Source organism: Scyliorhinus torazame, chromosome 8 (assembly GCF_047496885.1).
Source record: "Scyliorhinus torazame isolate Kashiwa2021f chromosome 8, sScyTor2.1, whole genome shotgun sequence".
Taxonomy (NCBI): domain Eukaryota; kingdom Metazoa; phylum Chordata; class Chondrichthyes; order Carcharhiniformes; family Scyliorhinidae; genus Scyliorhinus; species Scyliorhinus torazame.
In genome coordinates this window covers 68,814,231-68,837,758 of record NC_092714.1, presented here as the reverse complement: position 1 = coordinate 68,837,758, position 23,528 = coordinate 68,814,231, and the positions used below count along the sequence as shown (strand labels likewise).

Sequence of the window (23,528 nt, the reverse complement as noted above, 5' to 3'; positions counted from 1 at the left end):
TCATCAAACTCCAGCAGTTTACATTCAATGACCAACAACGGCACATTTCCTTCCAGACACGAGCCATAAATAAAAGTCACATTCTCTTGTCAACATATCTTAAACCAAACCCCATACTAAAGCTGTTGAAACCACTTCCTAGCATCATATGAGAAACAAAGTTTCCATCTCTGGCACATAATTTCAGGCTCATTTTAGCTTTCTCATTCATTCAAACTGATTTTAAAAAACAACAACTAATTGTATTGTGGCGTTAGGATAGCTTCAGCTAAAGACTCAAAGGAGCTCCCTCATAACACAATTTTGTTGTTTTACGAACAACTGCTTTCCTGTTTCCCAACTACCTTGACTGTTAGTTGTTCGACAAAAAGTTGAAACTACCTATGATTTAAAAAATAAAATCCGTAGATATTGCAGATTCTAAAATTTAGTAAAATTGGCCAGTGGCTTTCCAGCCTCTCCGGGCACAGTGCTGCAGTGGCCAGAAGAAGTACTGCAGGGAACTGCGTGGAACCAAGAGTGTGGCTAAGGGCCTATGGTTGCAGGGTGGGGAGGGTAGGGAAAGTTCAGGGGATGGCACCCCCCCCCCCCCCCCCCTCCCCCCCCCCAAGCCAGTCAGAAGAGCCCTCCTGTACCAGATTGAACTTTGTTTTTATAAGGCCTTCCCTTAAGGGCCTTAATTGGGGAAAGGGCAGGCTTCTTGCAGGAGGCCCTACCCATCCCAGTAAGAAATCGCAGCCAGGTCAGGGCAGCCGGAGCCCAGAAAGAATTTCATCCATACGATTTCACGCTTGACCATCCACACTTCTTCCCCCACTGCCTCTGAGAACCGACTTTTGAGGGGAGAGCTGAGTAAAATTCTGGCCATTTCCCCCAAGTATTCTCACTAAAATTCTGTGCAGTTATAGCAAGATTTATTGAAGCTTACGAATAAAGCCCAACTTTCCATTTTCCTTCCTAATTGCTTGCTGTACCTGTATGCTGACTGTGTTCTTTGTATGAGTGTACCCAAATCCCTCTGAACCTCTTTTACAAGTTTCGCACCTTTTATTTAAAAAACATTTTAAAAAATTTGATTATGCATTCTTGTGAGCAAAACGAATAACCTCTCCCTTCTCCACATTATACTCTTATCTGCCACCTTGTTGCCCACTCACTAACCAGTCATAAATCTTTGCAGCCTCTTTGTGCCATCCACATAGCTTTTATTTCCACCTAGTTATTTCCACCTAGTTTTGTACTGTCATCAAATTTAGGTACATTTCTATCTAAGGGTGGCAAGGTGGTTAGCACTGCTGCCTCACAGCGCCATAGACCTGGGTTCAATTCCAGCATTGGGTGTTTGTCTGTACGGAGTTTGCACTTTCTCCTCGAAATCTGTGAGTTTCCTCCAGCTGCTCCAGTTTCCTCGCACTCTGCAAGTTAGGTGGATTAACCATGCTAAATTGCGTCTTAATGTCAAAAGGTTAGGTGGAGGTGGGGTTACGGGGATAGGGCAGGGGGGCTAATTAGAGTGCTCTTTCAGAGGTTTGGTGCAAAAACGTTGAATGGCCTCTGGTATTCTATCACTTTGCCTCAACTATTTACAATCTATATTAGACTTAACCAATGATCTTTCTGCCATTCCACTAATCATAGCCTGCTAAATGAATTCTCCATTTATTCTTTGCTTCCTGTTGGTTAATCAATCCTCGATCGACGCTAGTACATTACCCCTAACTCCATGAGCCCTTAGCCTGTCTTACCTTTTGTGTGAAATCTTATCAAATACATTTTGGAAATCCAAATTTACTCCCAGTAATCCAAGTTCTCCTTTGTCTACCCTACTAGGTACATCTTCAAAAAAAAAAAATAGTAGATTTGCTAAACACAATTTCCCTTTTGTCAAACTTTGTTGATTTTGTCAGATTGCACTGGTGATTTTTGTTTTTAACGTGCATTGCTGTGACTTCATTAATAATAGATTCCAGCACAGCTGAAATGGAATGTAGTTCCCTGTTTTCTTTCTCTCTCGCTCTCACTCTTGAAAAGCAGTGTTGCATTTTCCCTCCTCTTTACACTGATGCATTGATTTCCAGATTCTGACTACATTTGAACTAATCAGTGGAACTGGCAGCTGTGGGTGTGAATATACTCTGACCTGCCCGGGGTTTACATTCACCAATTGTATATGTTGTCCCACTTTTCTCTGTTCCTTTGAAATAGTTGAGGGGAAATGTTCTAAGCAGCTTGCCAAGCTTCTGCACCTTGATGGAACACTTTTGAAAGTCTGACATATTTAGAGTTCCCTTGCAAACAAGCCTGACGATTCAGACCAAGATATAAAATACTATTCAAGGTGGAATGTTCTTGGAGCAGAATTTCACATAGTCAACTTGTTTATTGCGGAAAATCCAATTGCAACTTTTTATCTATGGGACCACTTATTAGTGGTTGAACTATATCAGACTTTTGAACTATAAGTTTGTTAATTTTGCAGCCTGCGTTAGAGGTAATCTAATCATTCTAATTGTATCCACAGATCCTACGTACATTGTTCAGCTACATCCCATCAAGGTACCTAGTTCCTCTGGGGAGTCGGCCGAGCTTGAGTGCCGAGTTTTGAATTTACAAAACGCAGAAAATGCCAAGCTGACTGTGACTTGGTATTTCATCCCAAAAGGGCAGAATGGAGCTCCTGAAGTAACTCTGCTTATTGCAACAATGGATCAGGATTGGATACTAAAACTAGGCACTAACTATACTGAACGAGCGGAAAAGGGAGAGACTGTTTTTATGAAGCCTGAGCTACATGCTTTCAAGTTTCAGATGCAACATGCCCTTCTCTCTGACAGAGGAGAATATTTTTGCAATGTTACTGCCTGGGTTAAACAACGAGGCAATGCATGGTTGGAAAAACAGGAAATCTCTTCACTCGCCATTGATATGTTCTGGAAAACAGAAGGTAAAATATTCCTTCAGTTCTTTGCAAGGTTTCTTGTTTGTTTTCTTTTAACCTGCCATTTTGTAGTGTAAAAACCTTCTTTTAAAAATGGAGAACAACATTTTAATCCTTTGTTAAGTACAATTGCAGACATGATGATATTGTTGGAGGTTGTGTATTCTTATCTGAAAATTATTTCCATAGTCTAAATGGGTTAATGTGAGCCAGATTTTGTTAACCCATCCTTCTTTTCCATTCCGCCAACTCCTAGGAAGTTACCTGACCTATTGCTTATTTTCCATGATCGTGTAACCGTGATTGAGAGAACAAGGCAAGGGCTATGTTGGCAATAATTCTCAAAGAACTTTTCATTGTGCGCATCAGTGTGCATGTTCTGCTCTCTCCAGTAGAGTAATTCATGACTATGATTAGTGTGCATAATACTTCATGCATGTTGCCTTTAGATCATAGTAGTCACTGGTTTAAGATTGCATTGAACCTGTATTTTTAATTACATTTAATGTTCCCTTCACTTATTTTAGACCCAAGCCTGAGTATTACAGCAATCGAAAATAAACCAGTATCTATGAGAGGCAACACCTTTGAGATGATCTGCAGTGTTTCTGCGGAGCATGTTGAAGCTCCTCACTACTCTGTGGCTATAGCAATGAGTGAACCAGCTTTTACTGATGTAGAGGACAGCAAAATGCTTATTTCGTTGACCAGGGACTCGGTGGTCAAACTGGAGAGATGGAATGACCACGACCGATTAGAGGATATTGTTCTGGAAAAAGTCAGCGATGAGGAGTTCCGTTTCCGCCTGTACAGGGCCCAATTTTCTGATGAAGGATCATATTACTGTATTGTCCAAGCGTGGGCTCCAGATGCAAATGGACAATGGTCTGAAGTAGTTGCAAATTGGTCCAACACTGTAGCTGTTGCCTTTAAAACAGCAGGTAGGTTCTGAATTTAATCAAAAAATTGACAGTCATTATCAGATGAAATATTGGTGTACATATCTTGCAGAGATAGTTCGACAGAAAACTGCTGACTGTAATAAAACTTATGCATTGATGGCTTGGTAGTTTAGAATCCGTAAACCTTATTTTGGATACATAATTTTGGATACAGTGCAATGAAGAGATTACAAAGGAGGGAAGAAAGTAATGAAGATTGACCTGGGCAAGTTGCATTTTCACATCACAGACTCAATTGATAAACAGACTCAATTGGTAAACGGGCAGAGACTTAGGAAAAGCTTAATTGGCTTCTGTCAACTGGGAAATCATCAACAATTTGGAACATCTTGGCAGGGAGCAATTAAACATGAAAATAGTTAGTTTTTAAATTTTGCAAATATGCAATTAAACTTATTGCATACAGTAAGGCATTTGTCTATAACTCATTAGATACTTGAAATCTTCCTGCAGGAATGTCCCAGCTATTTAACTTTGGTTATATCTTGGAGCCCCGAGGGGGGTCAAATAAAGCTTAAACTCTCTTCCCATTAAGTTACATCCATTTCCACGTTGCCACAGTAACATATTACTGTTCCAGTTTAGGACCTTTACCTTGAATGAATATAAAAAATAGCATTCGATTTTTACCAGTTTGCTGGCCGATGTTTATACTTTAGCCAACACTAATAAACCAAATTGTTTGGCCGTTCCCATTCATGTGCATGTGACATTGTGAACAAATTTCCCTGCATTATGACACTGGCTACTCTTCAAAAGTACTTTAGTTCTGAATCACTTTAGTGGGCGATCTATTTCAGCCTCTCTCATCCCGGAGTCACAACTCAACTGAATTAACCAATGATTCTTATGAAACTTCCCGAAATCTTTGGCTGTTGGCTGTCCAATAATTACAGTCACCAGGTTTGTAAGTTGAAATACAATTACTGTTTATTCATAACTGGAATAAAGATGAAATATGCAGCAATTACAACTGAATAATAACAAGCTTACCTACTACCCCCTTTAACAATCCCACCCTCTACCCACCCACAGAAGACAGACAAACACCGGGGGGGGTAAAAATACAAGAGTCTGCTTCAAATGGTCCTTTTGGCACACTTTCCTCACAGCATGCTCTCTGATCAAAGCCTCTGGTTTCAGCTTGTCATGGTCTTCCAGGCAGAGTCATTCGTTCAGTATAGTATTTACAGGCAGCAGGCCTTCCGGGGAGTTCCTTTAGTTCTTATCAAACTGGGCCATCAGCTCGAGGCTCACACTCGGGCCTATTTATTTCTTGAGACACTTTATCTCATATCAAACCTGCTTCTGGCTCATGGTTTGCCTTTTTAGTCTCGAGAGAATGAAATTTAGACATTTATCCCACAATCCCAGTACTGCCACATGGACAATCTTTACCTCTGTTTTTACAGAGTCCGAGATTTCCACATCTTTGGAATAGTATTTTGGAGTATCCATGTCCCCCTGCCTGGGTTTAAAAATCTCAGTGAGGAGGTATTGACCTTTTTGCATTGTTATCTTTCTCAATCCACTTTTATAGAGTCATCGATGTTTACAGCATGAAAACAGGCCCTTCAGCCCAATTTGTCCATGCCGCCTAGTTTTTACCACTAAACTAATCCCAATTGCCCACATTTGGCCCATCTCCCTCTATACCCATCTTTCCCGTATAACTGTCTAAATGCTTTTTAAAAGACAAAATTGTACCTGCCTCTACTACTGTCTCTGGCAGTTTGGTCCAGACTTACACCCACTGTGAACAAATTGCCCTCTGGATCATTTTGTATCTCTCCTCGCTCACCTTAAAACCTATGCCCTCTAGTTTTGGACTCTCCTACCTTTGGGGAAAAGATGTTGACTATCTACCCTATTTATGCTATTCCTTATTTTATAGACATCTATAAGATCACCCCTAAGTCTGCTACGCTCCAGGGAAAAAAGTCCCAGTCTATCCAGCCTCTCCCTATAACTCAAAACATCAAGTCCCGGGAGCATCTTAGTAAATCTTTTCTGCACTCTTTCTAGTTTAATATCCTTTCTATAATAGGGTGACTACAACTGTACAAAGTATTCCAAATGTGGTCTTACTAATGTCTTGTACAACTTCAGCAATACATCCCAACTCCTGTATTCATTGTTCTGACCAATGAAACAAAGCCTGCCGCATGCCTTTTTCACCACCCTGTCCACCTGTGACTCCACTTTCAAGGAGCTATGACTCTCCCCAACACCCTACTATTAACTGAGTAGGTCCTGCCCTGATTTGATCTTCCAAAATGTGTCGCCTCATATTTATCTAAATCAAATTCCACCTGCCATTCACCGGCCCACTGGCCCAATTGATCCAAGATCTGATTGCAATCCTAGACAACCACCTTCTCTGTCCACTATGTCACCACTCTTGGTGTCACTTATTATGCTGGAAACTTGATGTGAATTGGTTTGTTATGGGTCTTCACATCATGTCACCACGATATACCTATTAACTTTTGATGTTCAAACTGTTAAGTAAATTTCATTTCAACTTTTAATATGACCAGATCAATTGCCGATCTGGAGCCCAATTGCAGTTCTGTGGGTTTCTCCCTTTTTTTTCTTCAATCTGTTCTGTTTGAAAAGCCTCGAGCCTTTTTATCCCTTCTCCCCTGCCCCCCCCCCCCATTTTTTAATTTTTAATTATTCTCCGTTTCCTCCACCCCACCACCACACATTCCTCTTTTTGCCTTGTTTCAGAGTACAAATGTTGCATCTGCATTTTCAAAAGCACATGCTATCTCTTGCCCTGCATTCAGTTGTGAAAAATAAAATGCCACCAGGTTTGATTCTTTTGTGGTTCAAAATGTGAATTCCAAATGTAAAATGTTTACAAACTTTTTTTAAAATCAAGTCCTAATGAAGTTTCAGTATGAGGAAAACATGTTAAACAAATCTTAGTATATTAATAAAATAGCAAGGGGTGTGGTGGTGGTGGAAGGAGCAGAGAGAGAACAATTGGCTTTGTTACAACATGCTGGGAATAGTGTTCAATTCCAGCCCCACTTGACCTGGAGTTGCAACATAATTAAAATTGACAATTAATGGTTTGTAAATGTAATTTTTTATTAATAACAACTATGAGTAAATAAGGTGGTGTGTGTGTGTGTGACACACAAACACAGAGGAAAGAGGGCTGTGAAGAAAAATAAAAAGGATAAAAGCCTCTTTCAGATCGACGTCTTCCAGTCTAGTCCTTCAGTTGGAGGTTTTTGCTTACGGGCTCTAATGGGTTTCACTATAGATTCATCAAAGTCTCAAAACTTCTCTGCAGGTTCATGAAACAGTAGGTAGGCAACATCTCTGGAGAAAGAGAGAGGGAGACAACAGCTCACAGCTCCTCTCTGTGTCCAGGATCCGACTGGCCCTTCCTGGGTTCTCTGAAAATCATCCCACATGGATAGGACCCAATCACCGCCTGATGCCGGGCAGAATACGGTAGTTGGTCAATTCATTGGCCACCAGCCAACCAATCAAACCGAATCCCTCCGATATTGGGTGCCAGAAAATCTCAGTTCTGCTGTTCAAAAGCTAAATCTCAATAGCACAGTGTACCATTTTGCAGCTTTTGAGTTCCTCACTTCCTCTGCTTGACTTAAAAATATACGTCCATTAAATATCCATGAATCAAAGTAAAATAAATGTGAAATTAAGGAATCAACAGGAAGGTCCTTTGAAACTTTTCAAATGTGTTTATATGCTAAAAGCACATCCTAACACTGTCAATCATACATAAATTCCATTTTGATTTCTGTGCTTCACATTTAAAAACCTGTAAATTATTACTCTAGCTCCTTAAAGCATCTTCAGTGTTAGACCCTATGATATAAACTGGGTTTTGATTCAGGTGGCTGTGCATATTTTTCTATTCTTGGGACGTGGGTGTCACTGGCTGGTCCAGCAATTATTGCCCTACAACTGAGAAGATCAGCTAGGGCCATTTCGGAGGACATTTTGAATTAAGAATTTGACAAGAAGGCCAGGCCAGGTAGGGTGGTAGCTTTTGTTCCCTAAAGGACATTAGTGATCCAGATGGGGTTGTTTTAATGATAATGGCCAGATTTTTTTTTTTAATGAATTCAAATTTCACCCTCTGCCATGGTGGGACTTGAATACTGGTCCCCAGGGCAGTCTTTGGATTAATTGTCCAGTGACAATACCACTACGCCACTGTCTCCCCTTATTCTGATATTTCAGCTCAACGTTATTTTAGATGCTACATTATTTCTAGGTTCTCTGCATCAATGCACACACCGTTTCAGTTTTGACCCTCCAGCTTCACTTTTATAGGTGAGTATTCTGCTCAGTGAAATTCTTGTTGTCGTGTTAATTAATGCAAGAAGATTAATGTATATGTATTTTGATCAGGTTGCAGCTGGCACTACTGAAAAGGCACAGGGTTTGTTTTCTTTTGCTGTTCCTGTAAGGTTGAAGTGGATTTGTTACTGGTTCAAATACTCTCACTTCACCTCCTGAGCATTTAATTTGGCCCAAAGGGAGGGAGCATTCATACAGGAATAGATAGTTGGAACATTGCTATGACACCACCTGTGGCATTGAGCTGTACAGACTGGAGGTTCCAGCTTCAATTTCCAGTCTGTTCTGAGTTAGCTCCATGATTGAGTTAGGCTGCAAGGCTGCATGCAGTTCAATAGCTTTAAGATGATCCCCATCCAAAAAGACACTGCATTTAAAAAGTGACCTTTCTTATGATTTTGGTTGGGAATTATTGAAGAAAAGATTGACTTTAAGACTGTGTTGGGAGGCCAACCTGTGCCAACAGAACTGCACGTCAGCAAGAGTTCAGTGCCTTCAGCACTGGATGGGAGAAAACCGGTTTCAAAATAAGCATTTCACTTTTTGTGACCTGGACTTGCTGCTGCCCAGCACAGGGAGTGAACCCTCCCTCTTTATTGTTCAGTGCAGGATGTCATGCATATAAAATCATTTCTCTCTCCCTCCCTTCTAGTAAGTGCCATTTCAAAGTTTAAAACTGCACTTGGAAGTGATTACTGAGCATAGTAAATGAACTGTTCTCGTTACTCTCTGCAGCCCCCCGGTTTAATGTGACTTTGCATTCTGAGAGGCCTCACGTATACGAAGGCGAGACTGTGGAAATGAACTGCACTGTTGATCTGTCGGACATACCCAACAACTCAGGTAATTATGGCAACAGGTCCATCATGGGTCCAGACTATTTTCCCAAGAATACGTTATACTGAAGGGCTCATGGTTTCAAGCAGATTGCATTTGAAATCTTTAGGCAGCCTTGATGGGTATCTCCACTGAACAGCTGCTGCTGCTTAGGAATTTGCTGTGGCTTGCTATTCATACAGCCTGGCTCCTGTCCTCCATACTCGTACGTATGTGTCACATTGAATATGAACAGTTCACTGAAGGAGCAGTATTTTTCAAATGAATTCTCCCATTTTATTGCTTGGCCCCTGATTACAGTACATCAGATCTCTAGTTCTTCTGTTCAAATTTTGCATCTCAAATTAAATATTGTTGAAATTTTACAGAAAGTTGATAAAACTATGTTGTGGGGTTCTGACCATGATTTATTCTGGTTGGACCGAGGCGATTGAAGCAAATTTTGGCTCTATTGAAGAGAAAATGGAAATTTAAACCTTGAATAAAAATGATGTTTTTTTCTTTAAAACGCGTTTCTTTCAATTTGATCTTTTGGCAAATGATTGGGAAGGGGCAGGTCTTTGAGTAATATCAAATGGGTGATTATAATGGGTAAGGTAGTGGGTGCAGGAAGATCCTGTGAGATACTCTTCAAGATGGGAATCCAAACATAAAATTCCTTTTGTCCTTGGCTAAATTATTCCTTTTTATATCAATGCCTGTGTTGCAAAGAGAATGTTACACTATTGCTCAAGTCATATTTTTCTGGGGGCAGCATGGTGGTGCAATGGTTAGCACAGCTGTCGGCAAAAGTGTGGAGTTTGCACATTCTCCAAGTGTCTGCATGGGTCTCACTCCCACAACCCAAATCCATGCTAAATTGTCCCTTAATTGTAGGGGGGGGGAAGAGGGAAGAGAATTGGGGACTTTAAATTTAAAAAAATTAAAATCCTGGGCTTGATTCTCTGTTCCTGTGACTAAGCGTTGACGCCTAGGCAGGATTTGTGGACTTTCTCGGACACAAAACTGGCGCCGAACTGGACCGATTCCGCTACCATGGAGGGGCTAGTACCGACGCCACGTGGAATAGTACCGATTCCAATGAAAAATGGTGCGGGATTCACCAGGTCCATGAATGACGAGCTGCAGCCACATATACATATTACAATCCCCACACACACTCGTCCCAGCCAACAAGATGGCACTGATTGCGCTGGAGCACGGCCATACAGCTGATGGATCGGCTAGGGCCAGAGGGCATCGAGCGGGGTGGCCTGGGGACACCTGTACGACCCGTGGCCCTAAGGTCACAGTGGGCTGTCAGTGGCGTGCACAGCTGCATGGCTGCCTTTCTGGCTGCGGCAATGGTGTTCCGTGCCCATCCACAGCCTCCCCCCGGCCCAAGCCAGCGGCACAACTGTCAGCACACTATGGCAATATTGGACACTTTCCCTACACACACCCCCCCCCCCCCCCCCCCCCCCCCCCCCCCCCGTCCCTCAGCAGCCACAACGGCGGTTCATAATTTTTAAAAGCGCAAGTGAATCGCGCCGTCGAAAACTTAGTCCATCGAAGGTGGAGAATCGTGGAGGCCCTGGGTCAGGCATGCTAATAGTATGCAAACAATGTTTACTGTACGTGCTTTCCGGTACGCATGGACCCCACTGTCGAGGTGATGGAGAATCGTGATTGGCCATCGAATCGCCACCCGCCACAATTTTGGCATCTAAACTTATTCCCCGCTCAATCCCGTTTCCCGATTTCAGCGTCAGCCAACGGAGAATCCCGCCCTATATTTTTCTTTCTGTGGATCTGCTTTTTAAAAAACAATAAAAATTATTGAAACCCTCAACCTTTTATTTTCAAATTCCTTCCTGGCCTGGCCCCTCACTATCTGTACAATCTCCTTCAGCCCCACAGTCCTTTAGGATATCTGTGCTCCTCGAACAATGGCCCCCTGAGCATCCTCGATTTTTATTTCTTCGCTATACTTGGCCCATGTCTTGCAGTTGTTTAGGTCCCACCTCTGGAATGCCCTCTCTATATGTTTCTGACTCGCTTCCCTCCTAAAAAGCTACCACCTGTGGTCAAGCATTTGAGCATCAGACCTAATCTCCTGGCTGCCTGGGTGTCATAATTCGTTTTCTAATACAGTAGAACATTACAGCGCAGTACAGGACCTTCGGCCCTCAATGTTGCGCCGACCTGTGAAACCACTCTAAAGCCCATCTACACTATTCCCTTATCATCCATATGTCTATCCAATGGCCATTTGAATGCCCTTAGTGTTGGCAAGTCCACTACTGTTGCAGGCAGGGCATTCCACGCCCTTGCTACTCTCTGAGTAAAGAACCTACCTCTGACATCTGTCCTATATCTATCTCTCCTCAATTTAAAGCTATGTCCCCCTCGTGCTAGACATCACCATCCGAGGAAAAAGGCTCTCACTGTCCACCCTATCCAATCCTCTGATCATCTTGTATGCCTCAATTAAGTCACCTCTTAACCTTCTCTCTAACGAAAACAGCTTCAAGTCCCTCAGCCTTTCCTCATAAGGTCTTCCCTCCATACCGGGCAACATTCTGGTAAATCTCCTCTGCACCCTTTCCAATGCTTCCACATCCTTCCTATAATGCGGCGACCAGAATTGCACGCTATACTCCAGATGCGGCCGCACCAGAGTTTTGTACAGCTGCAACATGACCTCATGGCTCCGAAACTCAATCCCTCTACCAATAAAAGCTAACACACCATACACCTTCTTAACAACCCTCTCAACCTGGGTGGCAACTTTCAGGGATCTATGTACATGGACACCGAGATCTCTCTGCTCATCCACACTGCCAAGAATCTTACCATTAGCCCAGTACTCTGTCTTCCTGTTATTCCTTCCAAAATGAATCACCTCACACTTTTCTGCATTAAACTCCATTTGCCACCTCTCAGCCCAGCGCTGCAGCTTATCTATGTCCTTCTGTAACTTGTAACATCCTTCCGCACTGTCCACAACTCCACCGACTTTAGTGTCATCTGCAAATTTACTCACCCATCCTTCTACGCCCTCCTCCAGGTCATTTATAAAAATGACAAACAGCAGTGGCCCCAAAACAGATCCTTGTGGTACACCACTAGTAACTGGACTCCAGTCTGAACATTTCCCATCAACCACCACCCTTTGTCTTCTTCCAGCTAGCCAATTTCTGATCCAAACTGCTAAATCACCCTGAATCCCATGCCTCTGTATTTTCTGCAGTAGCCTACCGTGGAGAACTTTATCAAACGCTTTACTGAAATCCATATACTCCACATCAACTGCTTTACCCTCATCCACCTGTTTGGTCACCTTCTCAAAGAACTCCGTAAGGTTTGTGAGGCACGACCCCTACCCTTCACAAAACCGTGTTGACTATCTGTAATCAAATTATTCCTTTCTATCTCTTATAAACCTTTCCAAGATTTTGCCCACAACAGAAGTAAGGCTCACTGGTCTATAGTTACCGGGGCTGTCTCTACTTCCCTTCTTGAAGGGAAGGAGAGACAAGTGAACTGCCTTGGGATTTTTTTTATTCCGTTAAAAGGCACCATGTTACTTTTTTTTGCTTTTTGACTGCCAGTCATTAGTTAATCACTCTTATGCAGAATAACATTGAAATATTTAATCGCGTGAAGTAGTTTCCTGGACAACATAACCCCCATTCACCCCCCCCCCCCCCCAAACTCTCTTGGTAAAACTCTGTTTAAAAGGTTATTTTAAATACCTCCTTGAGAGAGGTGCAGTTGCATCTGTCTGGAATTTCATGAGCACTCTCTTTGACACTGCCTACATAAGGGCTTCTTTCTGGAAAAGTACATTTACATTTAAAATCCTTCTACTCAAATCCTATTCCACTTCCATTGGAACCAATGAGCAGGCTGTTTGTAGTGTAAATCCTGTGACTTGAGATTTTTTATATAGGTATTTGACTTTGACTTGATCTTGTGTGAGTTTAATCTTTAATCACTCCTGTACTAAGTAACCCATTTGAGATCAGAGTTATGTTTTCTGCAGTCAGTAAAGTTTTAACCAATTTTTGTTTAACTTATTGACCTTGGCTTTCAAAAAACTATCAAAAGTAACTTTCTACTAATGCAGAACATATAAAACCAATACCATATTTTCATGTTTCTGATTAGCAGCTGGATAGTGAAGAAAATCAGTGACATGAGGAGGCTGGAGCTCATTCAGTGCAATGTTAAAAAAATAGCTTATACCTCACTGTATATTTATGTGCGAACGCTGTAACAACTTCAGGCGAACGCAGGTGCACAACAGAAAGCAGAAATCCCAAAGTAACTGTCTGAGGTGTGTCACTCCACCATAGAATGATGGTATTCACATGATGCTATCTAGCTCCCAAGTGAAATACATTGAACAGCTTAAAGTTGATCTACTTTCATGGTAGATGCAATCTAAAGTTGGCACAGAAAGTTGGAATTGGTCTGAAGTGAAGTCTGTTTTTGGGGTCATTTAAATTCCACACATACTTGAGTAAATCCGGATTAGCTGTCCATTTTTTATAAAATGTTGTAATATTGCATCTGTAAAACCTCATACTTTCGACCAGTTCACTTGCAAAGGTGTCTTTTAATAACGAGGAAAACAAACCACAAACACATTCAAATTCACCCGTGAATATTCTCCAGAGGTACCCATGATCAGTTTCATGACCCATGACCCGAAAAGATGGCTTGGTCGGGCTATGGATTCGATCACTGCATTTCTCTGGTCCGTCATCACGAAGGTGGTTCTCGCTGGCTGTAGCTTCCTTCTTTTCTCTCCTTCCTTCTTTTCTCTTCTTCCTTCTCTGATCTGGTCAAGGTCACCTCCAACATCGAGTCTTCGCTGCAGAGGAGTCTGGAGTATCTATTTTTATTCTCCTTTTGCCATTTCCGCTGGCTTTCTGCCAATGATGCCTCAGGAGTGGGTCTTAGTACCCAATGGTTCGGTTGATGACCGTTTGACAGGACACCTGAGCCCACCTCAAGTCTGGCCCAATCTGGGCTACTGACAATAGACCTATGCATATCAGTAGGGTGTGATATTCTCTGATGGGTGATTGGCAGCTTGTCTGTTGTTTGTGTATTTGACTTGTTCAAGTCTGAATTCCAACAGCCTGCCTGAGGTTTGACTGCTGTATGATTATAAAATGCCCAATTCTTTGATTAAGAATATATGATTTAATCTGCCATAAAGCTGGGTCCTGGTAGGTCACCACAAAAAAAATGTTGTTAATCACTTGCCAATAAGTCTCTGACACCAAATAACTATTGCAGTTCTGTAGTCACATTTCCTCCGATATTTTAAAAGTGAAATTTAAAACAAAAAACTTTTTCTCCTTTTCACGCTAAATCACGTTTGAAAAATTGGTTCAAATTCTTAGACAGAGGGGAACCTGTAGATGTAGTGTATTTAGATTTCCAAAAGGCATTTGACAAGGTGCCACATAAGAGACTGATGCACAAAGTCAAAGCGAATGGGTTGGAGGAAGTGTGTTAGCATGGATTTAAAACTGACTGTCGCAGAGAAAACAGAGTTGGAATAAATGGGTCCTTTTCAAAGTGGAAATATGTAACTAGTGGAGTACTACAGGGATCAGTTCTTTGCCTGCAATTGTACACTAATGACATAATGACCCGGAGGAAGGAACAGAATGTAGGGTTTCCAAATTTGCTGATGATATGAAAATAGGTGGAGGGCATGTTGTGATGAGGATATTGTAATTCTGCAATGGGATATAGATAGATTAGATGGCTAGGTGAAAACCTGGCAAATGGAGTTTAATGTGGGGAAGTTTGAGATCATGCACTTTGGTAAGAGGAATCAAAAGACAGATTGTTATCTAACTGGAGAGAGACTGTAGGTGAGTGAAGTACAGAGGGTCTAGGGGTTCTAGTCCATGAATCACAGGTTAAAAAGGTAAATGCCATTTTGGCCTTTATTGCAAAGGGGTTGGAGTTTAAAAATAGGGAGGGTTTGTTGCAATTGTACAGGGTGTTGATGAGACCTCTCCTGGGATACTGCATACAGTTTTGATCCCCTTGCCTCAGGATATGGTAACACTGGAGGAAGTCCAAAGGAGAGACTGTTCTATCAGGAGAGACTAAATAGTCTGGGTCTGTATTTCTTGGAGTTTTTCTTGGAATTTAAAAGAGTGACTGGTGAACTTATTCAAACATGTAAGATCCTGAGGTGGCCTGACAGGGTAGATGGGGAGATGTTTTCACTAGTCGAAGAGTCTCGAACAAGGGGACATAGCTACAAGATAAAGGGCCACTTATTTAAAACAAGTGTGTAGAAATTTCTTCTCAGAGGGTGGTGAATCTCCGGAATTCTCTGCCCCAGAGGGTGATGGAGGCTGGATCATTAGAAGTGTTTAAAGTGGAGGTGGATAAATATTTGATAGATCTAGGAATAGAGGGGCTATGGGGAAATAGCACGGTATAGCTGGTATAGGTTGTATTGAATGGCAGGTCAGGCTTGAAGGGCTTGGTGGCCTAATCCTGTCTCTATTTCTTGTGTTTTCTGACTTTAATCCAATCTTTTTTTTCTCTCTTTCTGTACCTGATCAAATTCACCCAGTCTAGTTTTCACTTTCTCTATCGTTTGGCTGTTTATTTCATAGTCCTTCAATCTGATTGGTGCACAGTTACTTGCCCTGTTAACATTGGGTCAAGATGCCTGATTTTTCTCACTGCAGTGTCCAGCTTGCACTTTGAGCAGCTTGGCGTACAAAATGTTGCTGAGATTAAACAGGCAAGGGCAAGTCTCACAACTGAGGTCCACTCCTACAGCAAAGTGTGTGCACGTGTATCCCTTAATCTATATCCTTTTGTTTTAATATGAAAGTGTTGGTGGAAAGGATTTTATGAGCATGACTTGGTTTTCTTAGCTTATTTGCAGGAAGCTACTACCCTCCTTTTGACTTGCTCATTCTGGGTGCATAACAGACTAATTCTCTTTCCTTTTCTCTCTCTGCAATCTATTTTGATAGCAATCATTAAGGATTATTCTAATCCTTGGAGTACTGACAGTCTCTAAATTTCAACATATAATCATAATTTCACAGCTGCTAAATATTTATATCAAATCCTGTTTTTACGGTAAGGAAGGAAACTGGATGGAGAGGAGGAATTGAGTCTTAAGAGTTGAATTGAATTTGACTGTGCCAATGATTATAGTGGCCCAATAATGAATTGTTTGGATTAATTGATCTTCCTCCTCCTAGATGTGTTGTATGAGGTCGAATGGTTTGTGACCCAACGGTTCTCCAATAACACAAGCCAAAGTCCTCTGGTGTCAGTGGATGAGAGGTCAGTGGTGACCTATCTGAAGGATGGTAGCACCAGCGACATCAGTGTTGAACGAGTCAGTACACATGAATTCCGTCTACGACTACACTGTTCTGAGAAAGATGTTGCTGGCGATTATTTCTGCACAGTCACACCTTGGATAAAATCAGAGTCTGGAGGGTGGCTGAAAATGCCTCGACAGCAATCTGATCCACTTTCCATACGCGTTGATATTTCAGGTTAGTTTGTTTTGCTCATTAAGGAGATGCCATTGAGCAAGCCAGTATTTTGTTCTTGGATGTGGTTGGAGCTGCTAATAATATATAATATTTATTAGTGTCACAAGTAGGCTTACATTAACACTGCAATGAAGTTACTGTGAAAATCCCTTAAGTCGCCACATTCCGGCGCCTGTTCGGGTACAAGAGGGAGAATTCAGAATGTCCAATTCACCTAACTTCTTTCAGGCCTTTGTGGAAGGAAACCGGAGCATCCGGAGGGAACCCATACAGGCAAGTGGAGAGCGTGCAGACTCCGCATCGATAGTGACCCAAGCCTGGAATCAAACCCAGGTCCCTGGCACTGTGAAGCAATGGTGCTAACCACTGGACTACCGTGCCGCCTCCGACATCACAGCCCAATTCTTCACCCAGTGTTCACAGATGCACAGGCTTACTTTTCCAGATCAGTAAATAGATGGGAAGCAAGAGCAATAACATTTTTAAAAATTGTTCCTCTTCGCCCTTCCCAGCTCGAGGACACTAAAGCCCATGGTAGCACCTGGCTGAGTATAACTAACTTGATGATAAGGACCGAAGTTCAAACCTCTAGAACTTGTTAAACTAGGCAGTAACTTTAAACATTACATGATTTGGGAAAAGCCTTGATTCAGTTCAGAACAACGATCAACCTCCCAACGCAGATTTAGCAGACAACAGTTGGCCCTTGTGCCAGTGATGTTGCGTCTCTTGAACCTTTTGGTCTAGGGGCAGCAGCAGCTTTTGTCATAATAGCTGTTGAGATAAATTGGAAATGTCTTTTATAAGTAAACAAGATCACTGGTTCAGCTCAGAATGTTTACAGACTTCTTTGAACATTTATGCATATACTAGCTGCAGATTTGACTCTGGGCAGAATGCAATGTTTATGGTTCACCTCTTGCCATCTATGGGAAAAGATTTTCCTGTTCCATCACCGTTAGATTGGCCAAATGCTAGAAAATCCAATGGAATGACTGCATGCTTGTGAAGGGACCGGCACATTTTACTCGGCTAATGTGAAGGTTAGGTAGTCCTTTTACAATGTCTTACAATTCTGGAATTTGCTGTGCCTAGCAGTCCAGTGCATCAGAATGCTTGTGGTAGAATAGCTCTTATTTTTTTGTGCCCAAATCTATTTTGAGATGCTGACATCCTGAAGGCTGTTGAGCAGTATTGTGAGGAGAATGTTTCTATGACAACACAGTAATTGCTCATCTTGTGAAAGTAAACATGTAAGAAAAGCTGGTTTGATTACATGGCTGGGATTTCTTGCAGCTGTGACATTGATATTGAGCTCCGAACCACAAGATGAAGTACATAATCCTCACATTTTACAGCATTAGCCCCAAAATATTCTCTTGTGTTTCTCTGATCATAGAGATATACACACTGAATGTAGAGGAGGATGCATCAACTGGCCTCATTTTTAGCCATAATTATTTCGTGATCATTTAATTATCGACATTGTTAAACAAGATAATTCGAGTTCTTTTCATGCAGTTGTAAAGTCGCTGGTTAACACACTACTCCTCTCCAACCAGGTTTGAGTACTATAGTAATTAACAGATATTGGATGAGAAAGAAGGGAAAGATAAACAAGAGTGAGAAATAGTTAAAACATTACTGTTTAATGAGAAATGAACTATAAAGGCAATATAAAGACCAACGGCATGATCAGGATGCTGTGAAGGGGTGAATAGATGAGACTCAAAAATGCAATTCAGAAAGACTTGTTATTATCCCAGACCAGACCCCAACAGTTGCTAGGATACCGGACAGAAACCCCAATATTTTATTTATTTTGTAAGTCTGTTAGGAAAGGATACCTTGCTTCTGGAGTGATTCTACACAAATAGAAATATGGTATATTTAAACAAATTTTATCACAGAATTAAAATAACTTTGACCTCACACAAGAAAACCCTCTTACAATTGGCCATTAAACTATACTTGGTAGTATAATGAAACAATAAATCTGACTGTTATCTTTTAACTCCACTCGAGGAAAACCCATATCTGGTCTAAATCCACTTTTCAATACAATTAGCAGACCCAGGAAAGACTGCTTAATAAAGATATCTTGGATACCCAGCTTTGAGATAGAGAGATCACTCAGGACTCAGCTTGCATATTCTTGCCTGTCTAAAACTACTGTTTAATCTGCCAGACTGTGAGACACTGCTCCTGCTCTGTTCACCAAAACAAATGTACTGACTTTCTTTTCTTCTTCATCCTCTCCCTTTTTCCCCCTCCAGTGCTTGATTCCTTTAAGATGCCTTTGATATATGGGATTGGTTTTGCCTTGTTATTTGGAATTTTCGCCTGTGCAATTGGAAAGTGTGCCTCTCGATACTGCTCCGGGGAGAGAATTACACCAAGATATGAGCAGCACAGATTAATTCCGATGGGCACGGATTGAGACGTTCTCTTGCAGTATTGCAGGGTGACCATTGGATGAACTGCAGAAACTGCCTACGCTCTGCAATTTGGGGTGGAAAGGAGCAGATGTTGAGGAGGTGTTATGTATTCTTTAGAATGTTAACATGTGCAATGATTGTAATTTTGTTTTTTTTAAAGCCATGTTCAGATATTCAGAGTGGGGTAAAGACACTGGGAATGTCAGTGTGATTTTGTTAATTATTCCTTTTGTGCAGCAAGTGATACTATACAGAGGTACTGCCAATGTTTCTCCACAGCTGACCATTTGTCTGTAGAGAAGATCTAACACCAGCCACGTTTCCTTGGTCTCTGCTGGTCAGTCACCATTACTGTGGTTTCAGGTTATTAATGGGCTCAGGGTGTAACCTGAATATTATTCCCTTGGATGGTAATGTGGATGGAGGTTTGTTCTGTGAATTCAAGTTCAACATTGCAGTGAAATATTAATTTGGGCCGAGTGCCAAGTTCGCGCAGCATGCTTACAAATGCTGAAACCAGCAAAATGAACAATGTTAATACCGTCCTGGAACATAGAAGACTGGCTGGCTCGAAAGCAAGACCAATGGTTTCACTGCCATAGACTAAAATGGCTTCCAACAGAAGACGTGTTTTTTTCTTCCTTTTGAGTGTTAAGAGGGAGGGGCAGAGGTTCCATTATATACGATGCATTCCTATTACATGATTGAGAGGGAATAATTGTGCAACGGTTCACTGATGTCTTTGAACATGCACAGGTCGAAATTTACCCGAAAGGATATTAATTGTGACACAGCCCACTCCAGTACAGCACAGTTCAATCTGATTGTGGTACAAAGCATCTGCTTCAGCATCTGTATAGTTTATGTAAGTTATGGTGGTGTTGCAATTCATGGAGTTTTAAAGAAATTATTTTTTAAAGTTCTCAATTGGTGACTGCTGCTGCAGCAAGTAATTCCATGGGATATGGCATCATCCAATAAATAATGTTTCTTTTTACACTTGCTGCTTACGACACACTGTTTTTGATCTTTGTTTTTTTTAAACCTTTTTTTGAAGTCCAGAGATGGGCTGGTTTCTAAAGAGTTTTAATTTGCCAGCCCTGTATTGGCACTGTATTGAAGATCATTTTATCCCTGGTTAAGCAGCTCACAATGTTAATGCAGATACTGGAGAGACAGGAAGAGGAATCTCATTGATTGCCTCTCTCCCTCCTATTTTACACACTGCGGCTGGAGGGGAACATGATCAAAGGCTTTCTTTCCTTCCTCGATAACTGACCTAAATAAGCTGCTCTGCAGTGGAAACATGAATCTGAGTAAAGAGGCCTACTTGCCGTTTGTCCGCCCCTAACAACACCACTGTGGATTTTCCTCCTGCCCTAGCTGGGGAGGCAGCTGGCTGCCCGTTCATCATCTCATCACATTCTTGTTGGCAGAGGGTGAAGTCCAAAAAATCTGCCCAATTCTCCTGCATTCTATTGCTTCAGATTCTGATCCCAATGCCTGCTAGGAGATGGGTAATTGTAGAGGTCTTGAAGCAATACTGCAAGGCCAGTTGAAACAGTTCCTGGGGTTGAGTGGGACCCAATAGTGGAAGCCTCTCCTCTTGGGCCTATAACGTTGCCGACTGTAGCACTGCTATATTATCATTCCCTCCTGGTAGAAGCATGCTTGCTTTCACTGCCAGAAACCATGCTTGCATTGCTAAATATCACCATCACGTTAAAAGACCAGTTCAGCCTCTCGCATTCCTTGGGCAATGAACCTAACCTGGAGGGAAATCTGGGCCTGAATATTTGTTTGTAGAACAGTACAATGGCCAAACACTGCTAGCCTCTCACTTGCAGGATAAGTGAAGCATGTCAATTAATAAGAGAAAACAATGAAGTGCAACACCAGTTTTCTATTGTCTCTGGCGCATTCTTAAGAAGCAAATAATTACTTTTGTGTTCAGGATGTGTATGTGGTGAGCAAACAAACCAAGTGCCAATGTCATTTAATGAGAATTACTACCATAACATAAGCCGTTTCAACTATTTAATTGAATCACTGAAATGTGTTCAGTAAAAAGATGTTCAAATTGATTTGGGCTTAGAATTTAAGTAATGGCTTTTATACAATGGCACTTAAACCTATAACGTTAATAACTAGTCACAACCACTTATCTGCCAGTTGCCCACAATCCATTTCTCCTGTTCAATTTTTTTAACCAAGGGAATCTCTTCCCTTGATCTTTGTCAGTGTGGATCAGACTAGCTCTGGCAATACAGTTAAACTAATCTTGGGTATTATGATACTTTGTTGGTACTTCAGATTTCCAAATTGTACATTTTTTTTTGATCTTGTATTTTGTGTCAAATATTCAATGGTTTAGATGATGATAGAATGAACCAGCCAGCCAATTTCAAATACACCATATCAGAATTAACCTCCGGATTTTGCTGGAATTACGTGTTGAGATCCAAGGCAGGTGCTTGAGATATCCAAATTTCCGGCCCCACGTTTGTTTTGTCTGAAAATTAAGTCAGTTTCGACTGGCTTTGCTGCTGACGCTTACAGAGTGTGACCCAAAGATTTTTTTTCTCTGGCATTTTCCTTTGCAAGGAAGCAGCATGTTAAATTCTTTAAATGGTCAATCACAAAATAGGGCCTGTTTGGAACCGATGCAGGCATACCTGCTTGCATCTTACAGGGATTTCTTGACGCGTGGCGAATGAAGAGGAATGTGTCGATCCAGTTTGAATCACCTCCTCTTGATTTTTTTTTTTTAAATCCAGATACCATTTAGCAATTGACGTTTACTCCATGGCGGTTTAGATTTCACACTAGTGGTAGGTAGTAGTATTTTTTTTAAAAAGGTCTAATAGAAACATTTCTCATTGTCAAAACCAAGTTACCAGGGCGTACCTGGCTGTAGTTTAAGATTGGCCACACTTGCAAAGGATGTGTCTGTGCTATGCCCACTCGTATAAAAATCATTATTTTCAATCTTAATTCCCCCTCCCCATGCCTAGACTTTGCGGAGTGATTTCCTGCTGAGGTAATTTTAGGTACGACCCATCTTAAAACCACATTCTGGTGCTCAGTTGCAAAAGCAGCTCATTTTCTCTATGATTTCTTGAAATATTATTTCAACTGTTAAAAGAATCTGACCTATTCCCTTCAGGGTACTGATCTGAAAAATCATTTTCGAGTTGGAGATTTCCTAAACATATTCTTCTGGTGATTGCCTTGTACACGTGGGTTAACCAAATATGTCAGCGTAAAATCAAAAGGACAAAAAAAAGTTCAATAACATTTTTAACATGCAAACTCTTTAACATTTAAGTTTAAACAAAAATTGTTTAAACTTCTGTGCAAATGTACAGAAGCGTTTCTTAGCACAGCAGGTTGCATTTTTTTCCCAAATGTATGTACATAAAACTCTAAAAGCTTTGTGTTAATTAAAGTTTGCTCATGGTTTGTATTCATCTGATTGCTGAATGTTTCTAGAAAATGTTCTTTCCTTACGAGTTCATATTGTGGCATTGCTTAGAGACAGATGGGAAAATATTTCTGGGAGCCTATCTCTTAGTAACTGACTCTCCTGTCTTTCACTCTGATCTTTTCTATTCCCTCCACACCATCATGCACCGTTTTGATATGTTTCACCTCTGCACAATGGGGGCAAAAAGTTTCAATCTTGCAGGACTATGCCTTCTAAAGGTTATGTGATGCTACATTTGTGCAAGGCCAGCTCCATTCAGGATTTTTTTGGTTCTTGCAGTGGTGTCACCAATAATTTTTTAAGGGCCCATCCCAGCTCACTACCTACAGAATGTAACCTGGAGAAATTGGAAAACCTCTCTTGGTTTTGAAGCACTTTTTTTGTACTTGCCCATCTTTGAATCCCTGGGATCTCGCTGAGGGCTGCTACACTGACCAGCAACTACAGCATGTCAGAAATGGTAAGTTAAATCAAAGAGATACCTGATCCAGATAGAGGAGTTATGATGGCAGTGCCTCTCTGCCTGTAACATGACCATGAAAAGATGTAGACGATGCAGAGAGGGGAAGCTCTGTGGTGAGGGAAGAAGGTAATGGGATCCTAGCCCCCTGTAAATTAGACGACCTCTCAGAGCAGATTATTGATACCATTTTCAGTGATAACTACTCCATTTAAACTGCCCCATTATAGCTTTCCCCTTGACCACCATCCAAAAAACAAATCAAATTAAGCAAACAATAATTAACTACTCATCCTCGTGCACTCCCTTAGTTGCCTGACTTTGCCTGTCCGTATACAACCCACTGGTTGCAGCATGGTAGAAGACTGATGACTTTCAACGGGGGAGACTACAAATAGTCTTGCAGGATAATGTCAAGCAGCCCTCAGCCTCGAGACCCAGCTTTGGACATACATGTTGGCATAGGAGGACAGACGTCTGGACTGGCAACAGCAAGGCGAATGGCAGTG

The 23,528-nt window shown here is 41.5% G+C and overlaps 1 protein-coding gene across 2 annotated transcripts in view; it reads left to right on the top strand.

The window, feature by feature from the left end:
• The window catches only part of LOC140427922 (prostaglandin F2 receptor negative regulator-like), a 214,082-nt gene extending 191,544 nt beyond the window's left edge, over window positions 1–22,538 (top strand). For both annotated transcript variants that reach the window (XM_072513783.1, XM_072513784.1), the window contains exons 5-9: window positions 2,522–2,944; window positions 3,466–3,879; window positions 8,986–9,093; window positions 16,332–16,634; window positions 18,911–22,538. In XM_072513783.1, the coding sequence (XP_072369884.1) occupies window positions 2,522–2,944; window positions 3,466–3,879; window positions 8,986–9,093; window positions 16,332–16,634; window positions 18,911–19,074 (1,412 nt within the window). In that variant the 3' untranslated portion in view covers window positions 19,075–22,538. The remainder of the gene's footprint in view (window positions 1–2,521; window positions 2,945–3,465; window positions 3,880–8,985; window positions 9,094–16,331; window positions 16,635–18,910) is intronic.
• The last annotated feature ends 990 nt before the right edge of the window (window positions 22,539–23,528 follow it).